The following is a 24769-nucleotide window of genomic DNA, read 5'->3' on the forward strand; positions in this document are numbered from 1 at the left end:
TCCCCATTCACATCTCAGCCACTTCGGAACCTCCCAATGAGCACCTCGGACGCCAAAAAATCTAAAGTGCCCCTTGACCACCGTGTAACCTCCTAATGTGCTCCTTGACCACCGTGGAACCTCCTAATGTGCACCTTGGCCGCCATAGAACCTCCCAAAGTACATTTCACCTGGCACAAAACCTCCCAATGCGCACCTCAGCAGCAGCATAACCTCTCAATAAGCACGACTGCCGCGGAACCTCCTAATGAGCACCTCAGCCGCAGCAGAACCCTAATAATACAGACCTCGCCTGCTGCAGAACCACATAATCCCATAATCCAGACCTTGCCTGCGGCGCAGAAATTCCTAATGCACACCTCAGCTGCAGCGAACACCTCAGCTACTATAGAGCCTACTAATGCACACCTTGGCTGCTGCAGAACCTCATAACACATCTCCACTGTTAATTAAACCTCTAATGCAAACCTGAGCTGCTGCAGAACTTGACAATGCATGAACATATCGAAGACTAGTACACAACCCATGGATTGCACTGTCTGGTGGTAATATTGGGGTCTCTTAATGTGCTGGTATGGGATGAGGAGACAGGAGCGCGCGATCCCCCGGTGTACGGCCATCGCCCTGGATTCAGAAGCGTTACTTTTAGGATTTATCAGGTAATGACCCGGAGGACAGAGATTACCCATCAGTTTATGGAGGATTTTATGTGTCCGCTGTGGCCCGGCTCCTGCAATCTCACCTGGAAGATTTGTGCACCATAAAGTAGCGCGACTTGTGAAATCTGCGCATAGGAGGAAGGCGGACATAATCCACCAGCACAAATTATATATAGCACCCCCAAAATTATGACTTCTCCCCAAACTTTATAGTCAAAAACATGACTGCACACATCCATCAGAGACACTGCCAAACTGTGCACAGCCCATCCCTGCAGAAAGTGTGAACGGCATCACATCCCCGCACTATGATGTCACCGCTGATCTCTAGTGATGGATAGGCGGTGTTCTCAGTGATGTCACCGCTGATCTCTGGTGATGGATAGGCGGTGTTCTCAGTGATGTCACCGCTGATCTCTGGTGATGGATAGGTGGTGTTCTCAGTGATGTCACTGCTGATCTCTGGTGATGGATAGGCGGTGTTCTCAGTGATGTCACTGCTGATCTCTGGTGATGGATAGGAGGTGTTCTCAGTGATGTCACCGCTGATCTCTGGTGATGGATAGGAGGTGTTCTCAGTGATGTCACCGCTGATCTCTGGTGATGGATAGGCGGTGTTCTCAGTGATGTCACCGCTGATCTCTGGTGATGGATAGGCGGTGTTCTCAGTGATGTCACTGCTGATCTCTGGTGATGGATAGGCGGTGTTCTCAGTGATGTCACCGCTGATCTCTGGTGATGGATAGGCGGTGTTCTCAGTGATGTCACCGCTGATCTCTGGTGATGGATAGGCGGTGTTCTCAGTGATGTCACTGCTGATCTCTGGTGATGGATAGGAGGTGTTCTCAGTGATGTCACTGCTGATCTCTGGTGATGGATAGGAGGTGTTCTCAGTGATGTCACTGCTGATCTCTGGTGATGGATAGGAGGTGTTCTCAGTGATGTCACCGCTGATCTCTGGTGATGGATAGGAGGTGTTCTCAGTGATGTCACCGCTGATCTCTGGTGATGGATAGGCGGTGTTCTCAGTGATGTCACCGCTGATCTCTGGTGATGGATAGGAGGTATTCTCAGTGATGTCACCGCTGATCTCTGGTGATGGATAGGAGGTGTTCTCAGTGATGTCACCGCTGATCTCTGGTGATGGATAGGCGGTGTTCTCAGTGATGTCACCGCTGATCTCTGGTGATGGATAGGAGGTGTTCTCAGTGATGTCACCGCTGATCTCTGGTGATGGATAGGAGGTGTTCTCAGTGATGTCACCGCTGATCTCTGGTGATGGATAGGCGGTGTTCTCAGTGATGTCACCGCTGATCTCTGGTGATGGATAGGAGGTGTTCTCAGTGATGTCACCGCTGATCTCTGGTGATGGATAGGAGGTGTTCTCAGTGATGTCACCGCTGATCTCTGGTGATGGATAGGAGGTGTTCTCAGTGATGTCACCGCTGATCTCTGGTGATGGATAGGCGGTGTTCTCAGTGATGTCACTGCTGATCTCTGGTGATGGATAGGCGGTGTTCTCAGTGATGTCACTGCTGATCTCTGGTGATGGATAGGCGGTGTTCTCAGTGATGTCACCGCTGATCTCTGGTGATGGATAGGAGGTGTTCTCAGTGATGTCACCGCTGATCTCTGGTGATGGATAGGAGGTGTTCTCAGTGATGTCACCGCTGATCTCTGGTGATGGATAGGCGGTGTTCTCAGTGATGTCACCGCTGATCTCTGGTGATGGATAGGAGGTGTTCTCAGTGATGTCACCGCTGATCTCTGGTGATGGATAGGCGGTGTTCTCAGTGATGTCACCGCTGATCTCTGGTGATGGATAGGCGGTGTTCTCAGTGATGTCACCGCTGATCTCTGGTGATGGATAGGCGGTGTTCTCAGTGATGTCACCGCTGATCTCTGGTGATGGATAGGAGGTGTTCTCAGTGATGTCACTGCTGATCTCTGGTGATGGATAGGAGGTGTTCTCAGTGATGTCACCGCTGATCTCTGGTGATGGATAGGAGGTGTTCTCAGTGATGTCAGTGCTGATCTCTGGTGATGGATAGGAGGTATTCTCAGTGATGTCACCGCTGATCTCTGGTGATGGATAGGAGGTGTTCTCAGTGATGTCACCGCTGATCTCTGGTGATGGATAGGAGGTGTTCTCAGTGATGTCACCGCTGATCTCTGGTGATGGATAGGAGGTGTTCTCAGTGATGTCAGTGCTGATCTCTGGTGATGGATAGGAGGTGTTCTCAGTGATGTCAGTGCTGATCTCTGGTGATGGATAGGAGGTGTTCTCAGTGATGTCACCGCTGATCTCTGGTGATGGATAGGAGGTGTTCTCAGTGATGTCACCGCTGATCTCTGGTGATGGATAGGAGGTGTTCTCAGTGATGTCACTGCTGATCTCTGGTGATGGATAGGAGGTATTCTCAGTGATGTCACCGCTGATCTCTGGTGATGGATAGGAGGTGTTCTCAGTGATGTCACCGCTGATCTCTGGTGATGGATAGGAGGTGTTCTCAGTGATGTCACTGCTGATCTCTGGTGATGGATAGGAGGTGTTCTCAGTGATGTCACCGCTGATCTCTGGTGATGGATAGGAGGTGTTCTCAGTGATGTCACCGCTGATCTCTGGTGATGGATAGGCGGTGTTCTCAGTGATGTCACTGCTGATCTCTGGTGATGGATAGGAGGTGTTCTCAGTGATGTCACCGCTGATCTCTGGTGATGGATAGGAGGTGTTCTCAGTGATGTCACCGCTGATCTCTGGTGATGGATAGGCGGTGTTCTCAGTGATGTCACTGCTGATCTCTGGTGATGGATAGGAGGTGTTCTCAGTGATGTCACTGCTGATCTCTGGTGATGGATAGGAGGTATTCTCAGTGATGTCACCGCTGATCTCTGGTGATGGATAGGAGGTGTTCTCAGTGATGTCACCGCTGATCTCTGGTGATGGATAGGAGGTGTTCTCAGTGATGTCACTGCTGATCTCTGGTGATGGATAGGTGGTGTTCTCAGTGATGTCACCGCTGATCTCTGGTGATGGTAGGAGGTGTTCTCAGTGATGTCACCGCTGATCTTTGGTGATAGGCGGTGGTCTCAGTGATGTCACTGCTGCTTTCTTCATGGACTGATACTGATGCACGCGCTTGTATATTATTCGGGACACGTATGTTTCTATGAGTTCCCGTCAGGCACACTCTCCGGTTAGACCCCAGTACAGAGGGGGCCGCACTGGTCTGTAGTGCGCCGTAGACCCCTCGGCTGCAGACTGTATTGGGGAAGGTGTTTGCACATGACTGTGCTGTGGACGGACCCGGTGCACAGTCGCACCCCCCTGATCCAGCGAGGGGTTGGCCAGTAACATGATGGCGGATCCCGGCCGCACTAATGATCTGGTCTCTGCTGCTGCTGCTGAATGTGTATTGGTCTCTCAGGGAAATGGAGTAACAAATAAGACCTGCTGTTTATTATGCCGACAAGCGGGAGGGGGAGAGAAGGCTCAGCCGAAACCTCCGCCATCAGACGCTCACATTCAGCCGTTTATAATGGTATAATCAAGCCAGACCCGGCCCTGTCCGTGCGTCTGCTGCCCCCATACATGTCCCCGCAGATGGAGCAGGATCTGGGGCCCCCATACATGTCCCCGCAGATGGAGCAGGATCTGGGGCCCCCATACATGTCCCCGCAGATGGCGCAGGATCTGGGGCCCCCATACATGTCCCCGCAGATGGAGCAGGATCTGGGGCCCCCATACATGTCCCCGCAGATGGAGCAGGATCTGGGGCCCCCATACATGTCCCCGCAGATGGAGCAGGATTTGGGGCCCCCATACATGTCCCCGCAGATGGAGCAGGATCTGGGGCCCCCATACATGTCCCCGCAGATGGAGCAGGATCTGGGGCCCCCATACATGTCCCCGCAGATGGAGCAGGATCTGGGGCCCCCATACATGTCCCCGCAGATGGAGCAGGATCTGGGGCCCCCATACATGTCCCCGCAGATGGAGCAGGATCTGGAGCCCCCATACATGTCCCCGCAGATGGAGCAGGATCTGGGGCCCCCATACATGTCCCCGCAGATGGAGCAGGATCTGGGGCCCCCATACATGTCCCCGCAGATGGAGCAGGATCTGGGGCCCCCATACATGTCCCCGCAGATGGAGCAGGATCTGGGGCCCCCATACATGTCCCCGCAGATGGAGCAAGATCTGGGGCCCCCATACATGTTCCCGCAGATGAAGCAGGGTCTGGTGCTGAGGACCCAAGACGGCACCGCAACCTACATCACATTATCTTCACAGAAATCTGAACCCCACATCCAATATTGATCTGGACTCTGACCGGAGCGCGCCGCCTCCTCCTCCATAAATTAATGGGCGCACCAATCAATCACATGATCAAGGATGAGGGCTGGGTGCCGGCAGTGACATCGAGCACGCGTCTCCCCAGATACCAATATATTTCCAGCTGGGGACCCAGGGACAAATCTCATTACGGGGACACATTGCAAAATCACACACTGTCACCGTAACGCAGGCAGCGAGCCACGAGAGGGGCCACAATTATCCAGGTATCTACAGAATGGCTAAACCGCAATGCTCACTCTGTCCAGGCAAGAAAGGGGTTAACAGCGTGAACAGGTTTGTGAATACATATAATCCTATATATAATATACACATAAATACATATATACAAAAATGCACAGACAAACACATGAGGGTATATATCTAAAATGATATGAGACCATGAAGATAACCAGGCCCTAATTATTCAGATCCATATATATCTATAGTAGTGAAGACCAAGGAGAGGTCCACCCAACACCATGTAGACCGAGAAAATCTCCAGACGACATCATGAAGACCAAGGAGCTCTCCAGACAACATCATGAAGACCAAGGAGCTCGCCAGACAACACCATGATGACAAAAGGAGCTCTCCAAACTACACCATGAAGACCAAGGAGCTCTCCAGACTACACCATGAAGACCAAGGAGCTCTCCAGACTACACCATGAAGACCAAGGAGCTCTCCAGACTACACCATGAAGACCAAGGAGCTCTCCAGACTACACCATGAAGACCAAGGAGCTCTCCAGACTACACCATGAAGACCAAGGAGCTCTCCACACTACACCATGAAGACCAAGGAGCTCTCCACACTACACCATGAAGACCAAGGAGCTCTCCACACTACACCATGAAGACCAAGGAGCTCTCCACACTACACCATGAAGACCAATGAGCTCTCCACACTACACCATGAAGACCAAGGAGCTCTCCACACTACACCATGAAGACCAAGGAGCTCTCCACACTACACCATGAAGACCAAGGAGCTCTCCAGACTACACCATGAAGACCAAGGAGCTCTCCAGACTACACCATGAAATCCAAGTAGCTCTCCAAACAACACCATGAAAACCAAGGAGCTCTCCACAGAACACCATGAAAACCAAGGAGCTCTCCACAGAACACCATGAAAACCAAGGAGCTCTCCACAGAACACCATGAAAACCAAGGAGCTCTCCACAGAACACCATGAAAACCAAGGAGCTCTCCACAGAACACCATGAAAACCAAGGAGCTCTCCACAGAACACCATGAAAACCAAGGAGCTCTCCACACAACACCATGAAAATCAAGGAAATCTTCAAACAACACCATTAGGACCAAAGTTCTCCAAACAACACCATGACGACCAAGGAGATCTCCAGACAACACCATGAGGACCAAAGAGATCTCCAAACACAATGAAGTCCAAAGAGATCTCCAGACTACACCATGAAGACCAATGAGATCGCCAGACAACACCATGAAGATCTCAAAACTATACTATGAAGACTAAGGAGATCTCCAAACAACACCAAGATGACCAAGGAGATCTCCAAACAACATCAAGATGACCAAGGAGATCTCCAAACAACACCATGAAGACCAAGCATATCTCCAAACAAGTCAGACACAAAGTGGTGAGAAGTACAAGTCAGGGTTGGGTTTTAAAAAATATTCTAATCTGACGTTCCCCTAGAGCACCATCAAATCCATTATCATCAAATGGAAAGAACATGTTACCACAGCAAACCTGCCAAAAGAGGGCCACCCACCAAAACTCTCAGCCCAGACAAGGGGTGCATTAATCAGAGAGGCAGCACAGAGACCAAAGGTGACTGAAGGAGCTGCACAGTTCACCTGCAGAGACTGGAGGATCTGTCTATATGACCACAATTAGCTGTAGACTCCATAGAGCCGGCCTTTATGGAAGAGTGGCCAGAAAAAAAGCCTCAACTTACAGTCAAAAATGTGAAGGCTTGGTTTGATTTTGCCAAAAGACATGGGACACTCCCCAAATGTATGGAGGAAGGTGCTGGGGTCAGATGAGACCAAAATTAAACCTTATGGCCACCAAGGAAAGTGCTATGTCTGGTCCCAAACCAACACAGCTCCTCACCCTAAGAACACCATCCCCACAGTGAAACATGGTGGTGGCAGCATCATGCTGTGGAGAGGATTACTGGCAGTAGTGACAGAGAAAATGGTCTGAGTCAAGGGGGAAGATGGATGGTGCCAAATACAGGGATAGTCTTGAGAAAAACCTGCTTGTCCGTCAGTGATGTGAGACTGGGACAGAGGTTCACCTTCCATCAAGATAATGACCCAAAGCTACTGCTAAAGCAACACTGGAGGAGTGTAAGGAAGAATGTGTAAATGTATTCGAGCTGCCCAGACCTTAAACCACTGGAGAATCTGTGGTCAGACGTGAAGATCTCTGGTCACCAGAGGAAACATCTAACGTGGAGGAGCTGGGGCAGCTTTGCCTTCAGGAATGGCCAATAATCCCAGTTTTGGAAAGTTCATAGAGACTTTTCCAACACGATCTGCAGCTGTAACTGCCGCAAAAGGAAGCTCCACAAAGTACTGACTACAGGGGGGGGGGGGGGGGGGAAAGGCGAATATTTATGCATGCTGAAATTTTCAGTTATTTGGCCCTATTTGTTATTTGCTTCACAATAAAAATAAAAAACAAATGGTCAGTTGTCGGCACGTTCTGTACATAAACGGACGCAAGACCTCAAAAAAGACAAGAAAGTGAACTTCCAGGTTGTGAGGTAGCAAAACACATAAAAATGCCAAGGGGAGTGAATACTTTTGCAATGCACGTAATTATATATGAGAGATATAGATATGAGACATATTTTCCCAATATATATATTTGGAAAGAGGTAAGCTGGGCACGAGACGGGTGAGCACAGGACAGGTGGGGATGAGACGGGTGGGGGGGGCACGAAGGCACCATGAAATATTCGGTGTAACGCTGCAGCCGGTGAGGCAGCGGAGAGTCATGTAGCTGCGCTGTACGTGGCACATACTCTGCACCTTCTCGGGCAGTGTGTGTTTCTACACACACACATTTTATTTATATTTATAATATATATATATATATATATATATATATATATATATATATATATATATATATATATATATATATATTATATATATACGGTATATAGATAAATATATTATTATACACATTATATTATATTATATATATATATAAATATAATATCATGTGTATACATAATATATTTATCTATATACCGTGTGTATATATATATATATATATATATATATATATATATATATATATATATATATATATAGATAAATATAAATATATATATTATATATATATATATAAACATACACACACATTATATATATATATATATATATATATATATATATATATATATATATATATATATATATATATATATATGCATACACACACACACATATTATGTATACGCATTATATCTATATATAAATGTGTATAATAAATTTATATATATATATATATATATATATATATATATATATACACATATATATATATATATATATATATATATATATACACACACACACATACACACATTATTTATCTATATCCATCTATATATAATGTGTATACATAATAAATATATATGAATATATATAGATAAATATATTATGTATACACAATTATATATATATATATATCTATATATATATATATATATATATATATATATATTGTGTATACATAATATATCTCTCTCATATATATATATATATATATATATATATATATATATATATATATATATATATATATATATATATATATATATATATATATATATATATATATATATATATATATATATATATACATATACACACACACATACCATAAATATAAAAAGTCTATACACTCTTGTAAAAATCAATTTAAAAAAAATACCAAAATTAATAATTTCAGTGCTTTCTCCAACCTTTATGCCGTCCTTTTTTTTTTTTTTTTTAAAATCAGGTTCATTTTTATTTAACATCAAAATTATACAACACAAAATAATTCCCTCCATAGAAATATCACAGAAAGGGAAAAAACCTTTAGTCAATAAGAAAAACCACACAAATAACATAATAAACAATGCACCCGCAGTCCACGTCTCATTTCAATATGGGTCTCAAAGTGCATATTATTTCCCAATATATTCTCCATAGTATAGCTTACCCAGCATCATTATGACATTATATATATATACACATATACATACACGCACGCACACACATATACATGCACACACATATACATACACGCACGCACACACATATACATGCACACACATATACATGCACCACACATATACATGCACACACATATACATGCACACACATATACATGCACACACATATACATGCACACACATATACATGCACACACATATACATGCACACACATATACATGCACACACATATACATGCACACCACATATACATGCACACACATATACATGCACACACCTTCCAGCAGTACCGCATATCACCCTATTTGAGGAAATTTGTTAACCGGTCAGAAGGAGAAGGACCTGGTCGCTCGCACTGTCCTGCAGTAACGCCGAGGAGGGAAGGCCTGGGGTATCCAACCATGCCCCCCAGATCTTATAGAACTTTTTCTTTATGCCGTCCTTAATGAGGACACGTCTACTGAAAAAAAACCTGAAATCATTCATAGGGGAAAAGATAAAAATACCATACCTACAATACTGTGGTAACATAAGGGTTCACTTCACACCCTCTTATAATTGGGGCTGCGGTTGTGTTCAGAATCACATACCCCACACGTTACTCAGTATCAGAGCTCGGTCACAGTCATGATTAACCCTAGAGAAAGTGTCGCTAATCTAGGAGGATTTTCCAAACATTTTCTGGTCCATAAACAGCTGACAACCAAGCAAAGGGTCTCCATGTGGAATCTTATCAGTCCAGAGAAGGTACAAAAAAATGTAAATAAACACGAAAGACGTCATGAAGAAGGAGCTGAAATTTGGTACAACAGTAACATTACTGGACGTCCCTCAAGAAGAAAATCGGTCCGGGAGGCCGCGAAGAGGCGACAGCAACATTAAAGGCGCTGCAGGAATTAATGCAAGTACGTACTTTATCCTGTGTGTGACCTCAATCTCCTGTATTCCTTATTTGTCATTCTAAGAAAAATATCCAGGCCGGCTCTGTGCTGCCAAAACCTCCATTACGTCGGCCAGGAGAATCTAATGAGACTGAGGGGGAACTCTTTACCTTTTTAGAAGTCACCAAAAGATGCCCCCACCCACAGTGGATCATAGTGGGGGCAGTATAGTGATCTGGAGTGGTTTCAGGGCCTTAGTCAAAACATAGGAATTTATGAGCAGATCCATCATCCAAATATCTGTTAATTTGGCATCAAACCCTTCCGGCCTCTGCTAAAAAGCTGAAAATAAAAACGAAATTCACCACTGAGCACGACAACGACCTCCAAATCACCAAGAGAAGAAGATGGAAGTTCTGGAGCCCACACCTGAGGCCAAGGGGAAATCTGTGGTGGAGACGCTCTCAAAATCTGACAGATGTGGTGCTACTGCAGGGAGGTAGGGGTGAAGATCGCCATTTCTAGATGTGACAGACCCCCCCCCCCCCCCCAAAAAAAAAAAAAAAAAAAAGAAGAAGATTGTATGCTGTCAAGGGACTTCCACAAGGTATTAGTGTAAGGATGTGCAGATTTATGCAATCACAATGACAAAAACCCGGGGATTTTAGCAGGGGTGTGTAGACTTTTCTATCCAGTGCACATATAAGTACACACACAGGTATACAGAGCAGAATCTGCAGTGAGTGCGGCTGATGGCGGGCGTGCATTATCTGCGGATCAGCTTACTGGAGTATTACTGGTGCGGCTGCACACACTGACAGCGCGGCGGCCATCACCCCGGACACTGGATTATGGCCGATCCTCACTGCCGGGAAGAGAAAGGGACAGCGGCGGCGGCTGAGAAATGTAACTTATCCCAGTGATAGTAACACAGGGCGGAGTATACCGATACAACGTGCAACTAGAACAGAGGAGCGGCGTAAACATTATATTCACCTATATATCTACTATACTCACCTATATATCTACTATACTCACCTATATATCCACTATACTCACCTATATATCCACTATACTCACCTATATATCCACTATACTTCACACCTATATATCCACTATACTCACCTATATATCCACTATGCACCTCTATATATCCACTATACTCACCTATATATCCACTATACTCACCTATATATCCACTATACATCCACTATACACACCTATATATCCACTATACTCGCCTATATATCCACTATACATCTACTATACTCACCTATATATCCACTATACTCACCTATATATCCACTATACTCACCTATATATCCACTATGCACCTATATATCCACTATACTCACCTATATATCCACTATACTCACCTATATATCCACTATACATCCACTATACACACCTATATATCCACTATACTCGCCTATATATCCACTATACATCCACTATACACACCTATATATCCACTATACACACCTATATATCCACTATACTCGCCTATATATCCACTATACTCACCTATATATCCACTATACTCACCTATATATCCACTGTACATCCACTATACACACCTATATATCCACTATACACACCTATATATCCACTATACACACCTATATATCCACTATACACACCTATATATCCACTATACACACCTATATATCCACTATACTCGCCTATATATCCACTATACTCACCTATATATCCACTATACTCCCCTATATAGCCACTATACACACACCTATATATCCACTATACACGCCTATATATCCACTATACTCACCTATATATCCACTATACTCACCTATATATCCACTATACATCCACTATACACACCTATATATCCACTATACACACCTATATATCCACTATACTCGCCTATATATCCACTATACTCGCCTATATATCCACTATACTCGCCTATATATCCACTATACTCGCCTATATATCCACTATACTCACTTGTATATCCACTATACTCCCCTATATATCCACTATACACACACCTATATACCCACTATGCACGCCTATATATCCACTATACTCCCCTATATATCCACTATACACACACCTATATATTCACTATATATCCACTATACACACCTATATATCCACTATTCACACCTATATATCCGCTATACACACCTATATATCCGCTATACACACCTATATATCCACTATACACACACCTATATATCCGCTATACTCACCTATATATCCGCTATACTCACCTACTCACCTATATATCCACTATATACACACCCATATATCCACTATATACACACCTATATATCCACTAAACACACATATATCCACTATACACACCTATATATCCACTATACACACCTATATATCCACTATACACACCTATATATCCACTATACACACCTATATAACCACTATACACACCTGTATAACCACTATACACACCTGTATAACCACTATACACACCTATATATCCACTATATACACACCTATATAACCACTATACACCTATATGTCCAATACACATACACCTATATATCTACTATACACATCTATATATCCACTATATACATACACCTATATAACCACTATACGCACAGACACACACACAAACCTATATAACCACTATATACACACACACCTATATAACCACTATATATACACACACCTATATAACCACTATATATACACACACCTATATAAGCACTATATATACACACACCTATATAACCACACCTATATAACCACTATATATACACACACCTATATAACCACTATATATGCACACACGCACCTATATAACCACTATATATACACACCTATACCTATATAACCACTATACACACCTATATAACCACTATACACACCTATATAACCACTATATTCACTATACACACCTACTGTATATAGCCACTATGCACACCTATATATAACCGCTATACACACACACCTATAAAACCACTATAGAGCTCTATATAGCCACTATACACACGTGGTCAAAATTGTTTGTTCCCCTCGCCCTCGTTTATTGAAAGGAAACCCCACAATGATCACAGAAATAGGTTGAATCTGATAAATGTAATAAATAAAAAGAATCTATGAAAATGAAGAGATGACGTCAGATATTGCTGCTTTTCTGCTTCCACTCATGAAACAGGCCTGGACAGAAATGATGGCACCCCTGAAAATAATGTGACAAAAGGGACATGTTACATCAAGGTGTGTCCACTAATTAGCCTCACAGGTGTCTACAATCTTGTAATCAGTCAGTGGCCTGTATATAGGGCTACAGATGCTCATTGTGCTGTTTGGTGACCTGGTGTGTACCACACTCAACATGGACCAGAGGAAGCGAAGGAAAGAGTTGTCTCAGGAGATTAGAAAGAAAATTCTAGACAAGCATGTTAAAAGGTAAACGTTACACGAGCATCTCCAAGCAGCTTGATGTTCCTGTGACTACAGTTGCACATGCTATTCAGAAATGTAAGATCCATGGGACTGCAGCCAACCTCCCTAGACATGGCCGCAGGAGGAAAACTGATGACAAATCAAAGAGACTGATACGAATGGTAACAAAAGACACAGAAAAACTTCTAAAGAGTTTAAAGGTGAACTTCAAGCTCAAGGAACATCCGTGTCAGATCGCACCATCCATTGTTGTTTGAGCCAAAGTGGACTTCATGGGAAACGACCAAGGAGGACACCATTGATGAAAAAAAATCAGAAAAAAAGCCAGACTGGGATTTGCCAAACTACATGTTGACAAGCCACAAAGCTTCTGGGAGAATGTCCTGTGGGCAGATGAGACACAAATGGAACTTTCTGGCAAGGCACATCAGCTCTATGTTCACAGATGGAAAAATTAAGCATATCAAGAAAAGAACACTGTCCCTACTGTGAAACATGGTGGAGGCTCTGTTATGTTCTGGGGCTGCTTTGCTGCATCTGGCACAGGGGGTCTTGAATCTGTGCAGGGTACAATGAAATTTCAAGACTATCGACTGATTCTAGAGAGAAATGTGCTGCCCAGTGTCAGAAAGCTTGGTCTCAGCCGCAGGTCATGGGTCTTGCAACAGGATAAATGACCCAAAATACAGCTAAAAACACCCAAGAAAGGCTGAGAGGAAATCATTGGACTATTCTGAGGTGGCTTCTATGAGCCCGGACCTAAATCCTACTGAGCATCTTAGGAAAGAGCTGAAACGTCTGGGAAAGGCAACAAACACCAAACACAAGGAGCAGTTTACTCTTGAGGAGCCAAAATACCTGTGGAGAGGAGCAGAAGTCTCATTGACAGGTACAGGAGTCGTGTGGAAGGATGGAAGCCATCACTTCTGTCCAGGCCAGGCTCATGAGTGGAAGCAGAAGGCAGCAATGTCTGACGGCACCTTTACATTTCATAGATTATTTATTATTACTTTTGTCAGATTCCAGTTATTTCTGTGACCAGTGTGGGGTTTCCTTTCATTAAACGAGGGGTGCCAACAATACTGACCATGTGTGTGTATATAACCACTATATATCCGCTATACACCTATATAACCACTATAGATCCGCTATACACCTATATAACCACTATACACAGACCCCTAAATAACTGCTATACACACCCCTATATAACCACCATACACACCTAAGTAACCACTATTATACATATCAACATAACCACTATACACACACCTATATAACCACTATACACACACCTATATATCCACTATACACACACACCTATATAACCACCACACACACACCCCCCTAAATAACTGCTATACACATACATCCGCTATACACACACACCTATATCACCGCTATACACACCCCTATATAACCACCATACACACCTAAGTAACCACTATTATACATAGCAACATAACCACTATACACACACACCCCTATATAACCACTATACACACACACAACCTATATAACCACTATGCACACACCCTATATAACCACTATACACACACACACACACCCCTATATAACCACTATACACACACAAACACCCCTATATAACCACTATACACACACACCTATATAACCACTATACACACACCCTATATAACCACTATACACACACCCTATATAACCACTATACACACACCCCTATAAACCACTATACACACACACAAACACCCCTATATAACCACTATACACCCCCCTATATAACCACTATACACCCCCTATATAACCACTATACACCCCCCTATATAAAAACTATACACACCCCTATATAAAAACTATACACACCCCTATATAACCACTATACACACACACCCCTATACACACACAACCTATATAACCACTATATACACACACAACCTATATAACCACTATACACACACACAACCTATATAACCACTATACACACACACAACCTATATAACCACTATACACACACAACCTATATAACCACTATACACACACACAACCTATATAACCACTATACACACACACAACCTATATAACCACTATACACACACACAACCTATATAACCACTATACACACACACACACAACCCTATATAACCACTATACACACACACAACCTATATAACCACTATACACACACACACAACCTATATAACCACTATACACACACACACAACCTATATAACCACTATACACACACCTATATAACCACTATACACACACACCCTATATAACCACTATACACACACCCTATATAACCACTATACACACACACCCCTATATAACCACTATACACACACACACACCCCTATATAACCACTATACACCCCCCCTATATAACCACTATACACACACAACCACTATAAACACACCCTATATAACCACTATACACACACCCTATATAACCACTAAACACACACACACCCTATATAACCACTACACACACACACACAACCTATATAACCACTATACACACACACAACCTATATAACCACTATACACGCACACAACCTATATAACCACTATACACACACACACACACCTATATAACCATTACACACACACACACACCTATATAACCACTATACACACAACCTATATAACCACTATACACACACCTATATAACCACTATACATACACACCTATATAACCACTACACACACACAACCTATATAACCACTATACACACACACCTATATAACCACTATACACACACACCTATATAACCACTATACACACACACCTATATAACCACTATACACACGCAACCTATATAACCACTATACACACGCAACCTATATAACCACTATACACACGCAACCTATATAACCACTATACACACGCACCCTATATAACCACTATACACACGCACCCTATATAACCACTATACACACACACCCTATATAACCACTATACACACACACCCTATATAACCACTATACACACACACCCTATATAACCACTATACACACACCCCTATATAACCACTACACACACACACACACACACACACACACCCTATATAACCACTATACACACACACCCCTATATAACCACTATACACACACCCCTATATAACCACTATACACACACACCCTATATAACCACTATACACACACCCCCTATATAACCACTATACACACCCCTATATAACCACTATACACACACACACACACACCTATATAACCACTATACACACACACAACCTATATAACCACTATACACACACAACACCCCTATATAACCACTATACACACACAACCTATATAACCACTATACACACACACCTATATAACCACTATACACACACACACAACCTATATAACCACTATACACACACACACAACCTATATAACCACTATACACACACACACAACCTATATAACCACTATACACACACACACAACCTATATAACCACTATACACACACACACAACCTATATAACCACTATACACACACACAACCTATATAACCACTATACACACACACACAACCTATATAACCACTATACACACACACAACCTATATAACCACTATACACACACACAACCTATATAACCACTATACACACACACAACCTATATAACCACTATACACACACACAACCTATATAACCACTATACACACACACAACCTATATAACCACTATACACACACACAACCTATATAACCACTATACACACACACAACCTATATAACCACTATACACACACACAACCTATATAACCACTATACACACACACAACCTATATAACCACTATACACACACACAACCTATATAACCACTATACACACACCTATATAACCACTATACACACACCTATATAACCACTATACACACACCCTATATAACCACTATACACACACACCCCTATATAACCACTATACACACACACCCCTATATAACCACTATACACCCCCCCCTATATAACCACTATACACCCCCCCTATATAACCACTATACACACACAACCACTATACACACACCCTATATAACCACTATACACACACCCTATATAACCACTATACACACACCCTATATAACCACTACACACACACACACAACCTATATAACCACTATACACACACACACAACCTATATAACCACTATACACACACCTATATAACCATTACACACACACACACACCTATATAACCACTATACACACACACACCTATATAACCACTATACACACAACCTATATAACCACTATACACACACCTATATAACCACTATACATACACACCTATATAACCACTACACACACACAACCTATATAACCACTATACACACACCCCTATATAACCACTATACACACACCCCTATATAACCACTATACACACACCCCTATATAACCACTATACACACACCCCTATATAACTATACACACACACACCCCTATATAACCACTATACACACACACACACAACCTATATAACCACTATACACACACACCCCTATATAACCATTATACACACACCCCTATATAACCACTATACACATACCCCTATATAACCACTATACACACACACACCCTATATAACCACTATACACACACACCCTATATAACCACTATACACACACACCCTATATAACCACTATACACACACACCCTATATAACCACTATACACACACACCCTATATAACCACTATACACACACACACCCTATATAACCACTATACACACACACCCTATATAACCACTATACACACACACCCTATATAACCACTATACACACACACCCTATATAACCACTATACACACACACCCTATATAACCACTATACACACACACCCTATATAACCACTATACACACACACCCTATATAACCACTATACACACACACCCTATATAACCACTATACACACACACCCTATATAACCACTATACACACACACCCTATATAACCACTATACACACACACCCTATATAACCACTATACACACACCCTATATAACCACTATACACACACACACAGACACCTATATAACCACTATACACACACCTATATAACCAATACACACACACACACCTATATAACCACTATACACACACCTATATAACTATATACACACACACACCCCTATATAACCACTATACACACACCCCTATATAACCACTATACACACACCCCTATATAACCACTATACACACACCCCTATATAACCACTATACACACCCCTATATAACCATTATACACACACACACACACCTATATAACCACTAATCAAATAAAATCAAATAAGCTTTATTGCAGGACAAAACACACAGTTTTGCCAAAGCAAGTGTACAATAGGGACTGAGAATGTGGGGATGATGGATGGGGGCACATATAGGGTGGGGACTGTAGGAAGGATGGATGGGGCACATATAGGGTGGGGAGTGTAGGAAGGATGGATGGGGGCACATACAGGGTGGGGACTGTAGGAAGGATGGATGGGGGCACATACAGGGTGGGGACTGTAGGAAGGATGGATGGGGGCACATATAGGGTGGGGACTGTAGGAAGGATGGATGGGGGCACATATAGGATGGGGACTGTAGGAAGGATGGATGGGGGCACATATAGGATGGGGACTGTAGGAAGGATGGATGGGGGCACATATAGGATGGGGACTGTAGGAAGGATGGATGGGGGCACATATAGGATGGGGACTGTAGGAAGGATGGATGGGGGCACATATAGGATGGGGACTGTAGGAAGGATGGATGGGGGCACATATAGGGTGGGGACTGTAGGAAGGATGGATGGGGCACATATAGGGTGGGGACTGTAGGAAGGATGGATGGGGCACATATAGGGTGGGGACTGTAAGAAGGATGGATGAGGGCACATATAGGGTGGGGACTGTAGGAAGGATGGATGGGGCACATATAGGGTGGGGAGTGTAGGAAGGATGGATGGGGGCACATATAGGATGGGGACTGTATGAAGGATGGATGGGGGCACATATAGGATGGGGACTGTAGGAAGGATGGATGGGGGCACATATAGGGTGGGGACTGTAGGAAGGATGGATGGGGCACATATAGGGTGGGGACTGTAGGAAGGATGGATGGGGGCACATATAGGGTGGGGACTGTAGGAAGGATGGATGGGGGCACATATAGGGTGGGGACTGTAGGAAGGATGGATGGGGGCACATATAGGGTGGGGACTGTAGGAAGGATGGATAGGGACACATATAGGGTGGGGACTGTTGGAAGGATGGATGGGGGGCACATATAAGGTGGGGACTGTAGAAACATACATATATATATATATATATATATATATTACACATATAACACTATATGTAACCACTATACACACCTATGTATCAGTAATGTCCGTGTGACGCAGGATGCAGTGTGTACAGGACATTAGATGTACAGGCACTGGATGAACTGATCACCCTTGTACCGCACATCGTGCACAGCTCCATGTCAGTAAATAGCATGTCAGTAAGGAAGGCCACTATCTATAGATTCACTCTCCAGCCATCTAATATCCATCAATAAACAAAGCCGCACAAGTCCTCTGTCCGGGGGGTAACCTCCAGAACATGCCCCAAAACCAGCAGAGGAGAAGCTCTATGTGGCGGTGTGGGTCTGCGCCTGTCCATGGTGCCGCACAGGAGGCGCCGGCCCCTGAGGCAGCTGCTATATCTGAAAAGAGACCAATACGCAGGAACTCAGGAGGCCGTGCCCACACATCAGCTGTGCCACGCAGCGGGTACAGGCATGGTGAAGCCGGTGCACGGCCAGATCTGCGAGAGCCACCATCCGGCCCTCATCCTCTACACACAGGGGCCCTCATCCTCTACGCACCGTGCAGCCCCCCCCCAGGCCCTCATCCTCTACACACCGTGCAGTCCCCCCCCCAGAGCCCTCAGCCCCCCCCAGGGCCCTCATCCTCTACACACCGTGCAGTCCCCCCCCCAGAGCCCTCAGCCCCCCCCCAGGGCCCTCATCCTCTACACACCGTGCAGCCTCCCCCCCCCGGGCCCTCATCCTCTACACACCGTGCAGTCCCCCCCCCCCCCGGGCCCTCATCCTCTACACACCGTGCAGTCCCCCCCCCCGGGCCCTCATCCTCTACACACCGTGCAGCCCCCCCCCCCGGGCCCTCATCCTCTACACACCGTGCAGCCCCCCCCCAGGCCCTCATCCTCTACACACCGTGCAGTCCCCCCCCCAGAGCCCTCAGCCCCCCCCCAGGGCCCTCATCCTCTACACACCGTGCAGCCTCCCCCCCCCGGGCCCTCATCCTCTACACACCGTGCAGTCCCCCCCCCCCCCGGGCCCTCATCCTCTACACACCGTGCAGTCCCCCCCCCCCCGGGCCCTCATCCTCTACACACCGTGCAGTCCCCCCCCCCCGGGCCCTCATCCTCTACACACCGTGCAGTCCCCCCCCCCCCCCCCGGGCCCTCATCCTCTACACACCGTGCAGTCCCCCCCCCCCCCGGGCCCTCATCCTCTACACACCGTGCAGTCCCCCCCCCCCGGGCCCTCATCCTCTACACACCGTGCAGTCCCCCCCCCCCCCGGGCCCTCATCCTCTACACACCGTGCAATCCCCCCCCCCAGGGCCCTCATCCTCTACACACCGTGCAGTCCCCCCCCCCCCCCGGGCCCTCATCCTCTACACACCGTGCAGTCCCCCCCCCCCCCCGGGCCCTCATCCTCTACACACCGTGCAGTCCCCCCCCCCCCGGGCCCTCATCCTCTACACACCGTGCAGTCCCCCCCCCCCCCCGGGCCCTCATCCTCTACACACCGTGCAATCCCCCCCCCCAGGGCCCTCATCCTCTACACACCGTGCAGTCCCCCCCCCCGGGCCCTCATCCTCTACACACCGTGCAGTCCCCCCCCCCCGGGCCCTCATCCTCTACACACCGTGCAGTCCCCCCCCCCGGGCCCTCATCCTCTACACACCGTGAAGTCCCCCCCCCCCCCGGGCCCTCATCCTCTACACACCGTGAAGTCCCCCCCCCCCGGGCCCTCATCCTCTACACACCGTGCAGTCCCCCCCCCGGGCCCTCATCCTCTACACACCGTGCAGTCCCCCCCCCCCGGGCCCTCATCCTCTACACACCGTGCAGTCCCCCCCCCCCCGGGCCCTCATCCTCTACACACCGTGCAGTCCCCCCCCCCCGGGCCCTCATCCTCTACACACCGTGCAGTCCCCCCCCCCCGGGCCCTCATCCTCTACACACCGTGCAGTCCCCCCCCCCGGGCCCTCATCCTCTACACACCGTGCAGTCCCCCCCCCGGGCCCTCATCCTCTACACACCGTGCAGTCCCCCCCCCCGGGCCCTCATCCTCTACACACCGTGCAGTTCCACCCCCCCCCCCGGGCCCTCATCCTCTACACACCGTGCAGTCCCCCCCCCACCAGGGCCCTCATCCTATACACACCGTGCAGTCCCCCCCCCCAGGGCCCTCATCCTCTACACACCGTGCAGTCCCCCCCCCCCCAGGGCCCTCATCCTCTACACACCGTGCAGTCCCCCCCCCCCAGGGCCCTCATCCTCTACACACCGTGCAGGGCCCCCCCCAGGGGCCCTCATCCTCTACACACCGTACAGCCCCCCAGGAGCCCTCAGCCCCCCCCAGGGGCCCTCACCCTCTACACACCGTGCAGCCTCCCCGCCCCAGGGGCCCTCACCCTCTACACACCGTGCAGCCTCCCCGCCCCAGGGGCCCTCACCCTCTACACACCGTGCAGCCTCCCCGCCCCAGGGGCCCTCACCCTCTACACACCGTGCAGCCTCCCCGCCCCAGGGGCCCTCATCCTCTACACACCGTGCAGCCTCCCCGCCCCAGGGGCCCTCACCCTCTACACACCGTGCAGCCTCCCCGCCCCAGGGGCCCTCATCCTCTACACACCGTGCAGCCTCCCCGCCCCAGGGGCCCTCATCCTCTACACACCGTGCTGCCTCCCCCCAGGGGCCCTCATCCCCTACACACCGTGCAGCCTCCCCCAGGGGCCCTCATCCCCTACACACCGTGCAGCCTCCCCCCAGGGGCCCTCATCCCCTACACACCGTGCAGCCTCCCCCCAGGGGCCCTCATCCTCTACACACCGTGCAGCCTCCCCCCAGGGGCCCTCATCCCCTACACACCGTGCAGCCTCCCCCCAGGGGCCCTCATCCCCTACACACCGTGCATCCCCCCCCCAGGGGCCCTCATCCCCTACACACCGTGCATCCCCCCCCCCCCAGGGGCCCTCATCCTCTACACACCGTGCAGCCCCCCCCAGGGGCCCTCATCCCCTACACACCGTGCAGCCTCCCCCCAGGGGCCCTCATCCTCTACACACCGTGCAGCCCCCCAGGGGCCCTCATCCTGCACACACCGGGGCCCTCATCCTCCACACACCGTGCAGCCCCCCAGGGGCCCTCATCCTCCACACACCGTGCAGCCCTCCAGGGGCCCTCATCCTCCACACACCGGGGCCCTCATCCTCCACACACCGTGCAGCCCCCCAGGGGCCCTCATCCTCCACACACCGGGGCCCTCATCCTCCACACACCGTGCAGCCCCCCAGGGGCCCTCAGCCCCCACACACCGTGCAGCCCCCCAGGGGCCCTCATCCTCCACACACCGTGCAGCCCCCCAGGGGCCCTCATCCTCCACACACCGTGCAGCCCCCCAGGGGCCCTTATCCTCCACACACCGTGCAGCCACCCGGGGGCCCTCATCCTCCACACACCGTGCAGCCCCCCAGGGGCCCTCATCCTCCACACACCGTGCAGCCCTTACCTCCGTCAGAGTAGGTCTCGGTGCCGTAGCCATCCTGCAGCCCGTTGGTCCAGGTGCCCTCGTACTTGGCGCCGTTGCCCGTACACTCCCGGACCCCGTAGCGGCCCTTGAAGCCGTTGGTCCACTCGCCCCGGTACACCCACTTGCCCTTGCTCTCCACGCCGATGCCATGGCGCTTGCCCTGCGCCCAGGTGCCCTGGTAGGTGTTGCCGCTGGGCCAGGTGTAGACGCCCAGCACCTCGAAGCCGTGACTCCAGGAGCCCGTGTACTCGCCCTGGCCCTTGGGACCGGTGCAGATGCCGTGGCCGTGCGCCTTGCCGTCCTGCCAGCCGCCGCAGTAAGACCCCCCATCGTCAAAGTTAAATCTTCCCCCCGTGGACATGCACGTACCGCGAGCCCTGCACACACGCTGTGAAGACGGGGCTCCGGGGGGCCCGGGGCTCAGCACAGGGGCGCACTCAGGGACCCCGGGCTCCCCAGCATTCCGGGGGATGCTCGCCGTGTACGGGGGGATGAGCACTGCAGCTGCCGAGCCCTCTGCCTCCTCCTCCTCCCCGTCTGTGTCCGGCCCCCGCCTCCTCCTCCTCCCGCTGCATTGGCTGCTGCTCCCGGGACTGATGGAGCTCGGCTGCGCCCCCTGCGCTCACAAGACGCAGCGACTGCGCAACACGGCGCAGCGGGAGCATCAGACAGCGGCGCCGGGAGGGCAGCACCGGGAGGACAGCGGCGCCGGGAGGACAGCGGCGCCGGGAGGGCAGCACCGGGAGGACAGCGGCGCCGGGAGGACAGCACCGGGAGGACAGCACCGGGAGGACAGCACCGGGAGGACAGCACCGGGAGGACAGCGGCGCCGGGAGGGCAGCACCGGGAGGACAGCGGCGCCGGGAGGGCAGCACCGGGAGGACAGCGGCGCCAGGGGGCGGGGGGGTGAGACTGGGACAACACCGGGAACATCCCGCACAGCGGGATCGGGAGGGCAGCACCGCGGGTCAGGACTGGGACAGCAGCGGAACATCCCAGACAGTGGCACCGGGAGGACAGCACCGGGAGGATAGGACTGGGACAGCACCGGGAGGATAGGACTGGGACAGCACCGGGAGGATAGGACTGGGACAGCACCGGGAGGATAGGACTGGGACAGCACCGGGAGGATAGGACTGGGACAGCACCGGGAGGACAGCACCGGGAGGATAGGACTGGGACAGCACCAGGAGGACAGCACCGGGAGGGCAGGACTGGGACAGCACCGGGAGGATAGGACTGGGACAGCACCGGGAGGGCAGGACTGGGACAGCACCAGGAGGACAGCACCGGGAGGGCAGGACTGGAACAGCACCGGGAGGATAGGACTGGGACAGCACCGGGAGGATAGGACTGGGACAGCACCGGGAGGATAGGACTGGGACAGCACCGGGAGGATAGGACTGGGACAGCACCGGGAGGATAGGACTGGGACAGCATCGGGAGGGCAGGACTGGGACAG

General features: G+C 48.4%; 1 protein-coding gene across 1 annotated transcript in view; it reads right to left on the bottom strand.

Moving 5' to 3' along the window:
- JPH3 (junctophilin 3) overlaps positions 1–23848 on the bottom strand; it is a 154600-nt gene extending 130752 nt beyond the window's left edge. Inside the window, exon 1 of the mRNA XM_075326227.1 lies at positions 23287–23848. Coding sequence (XP_075182342.1) covers positions 23287–23668 — 382 coding nt within the window. The 5' untranslated portion in view covers positions 23669–23848. The remainder of the gene's footprint in view (positions 1–23286) is intronic.
- Between the last annotated feature and the right edge of the window lie 921 nt (positions 23849–24769).

The sequence above is a fragment of the Anomaloglossus baeobatrachus genome, chromosome 10 (genome assembly GCF_048569485.1).
Source record: "Anomaloglossus baeobatrachus isolate aAnoBae1 chromosome 10, aAnoBae1.hap1, whole genome shotgun sequence".
NCBI classification, from domain to species: domain Eukaryota; kingdom Metazoa; phylum Chordata; class Amphibia; order Anura; family Aromobatidae; genus Anomaloglossus; species Anomaloglossus baeobatrachus.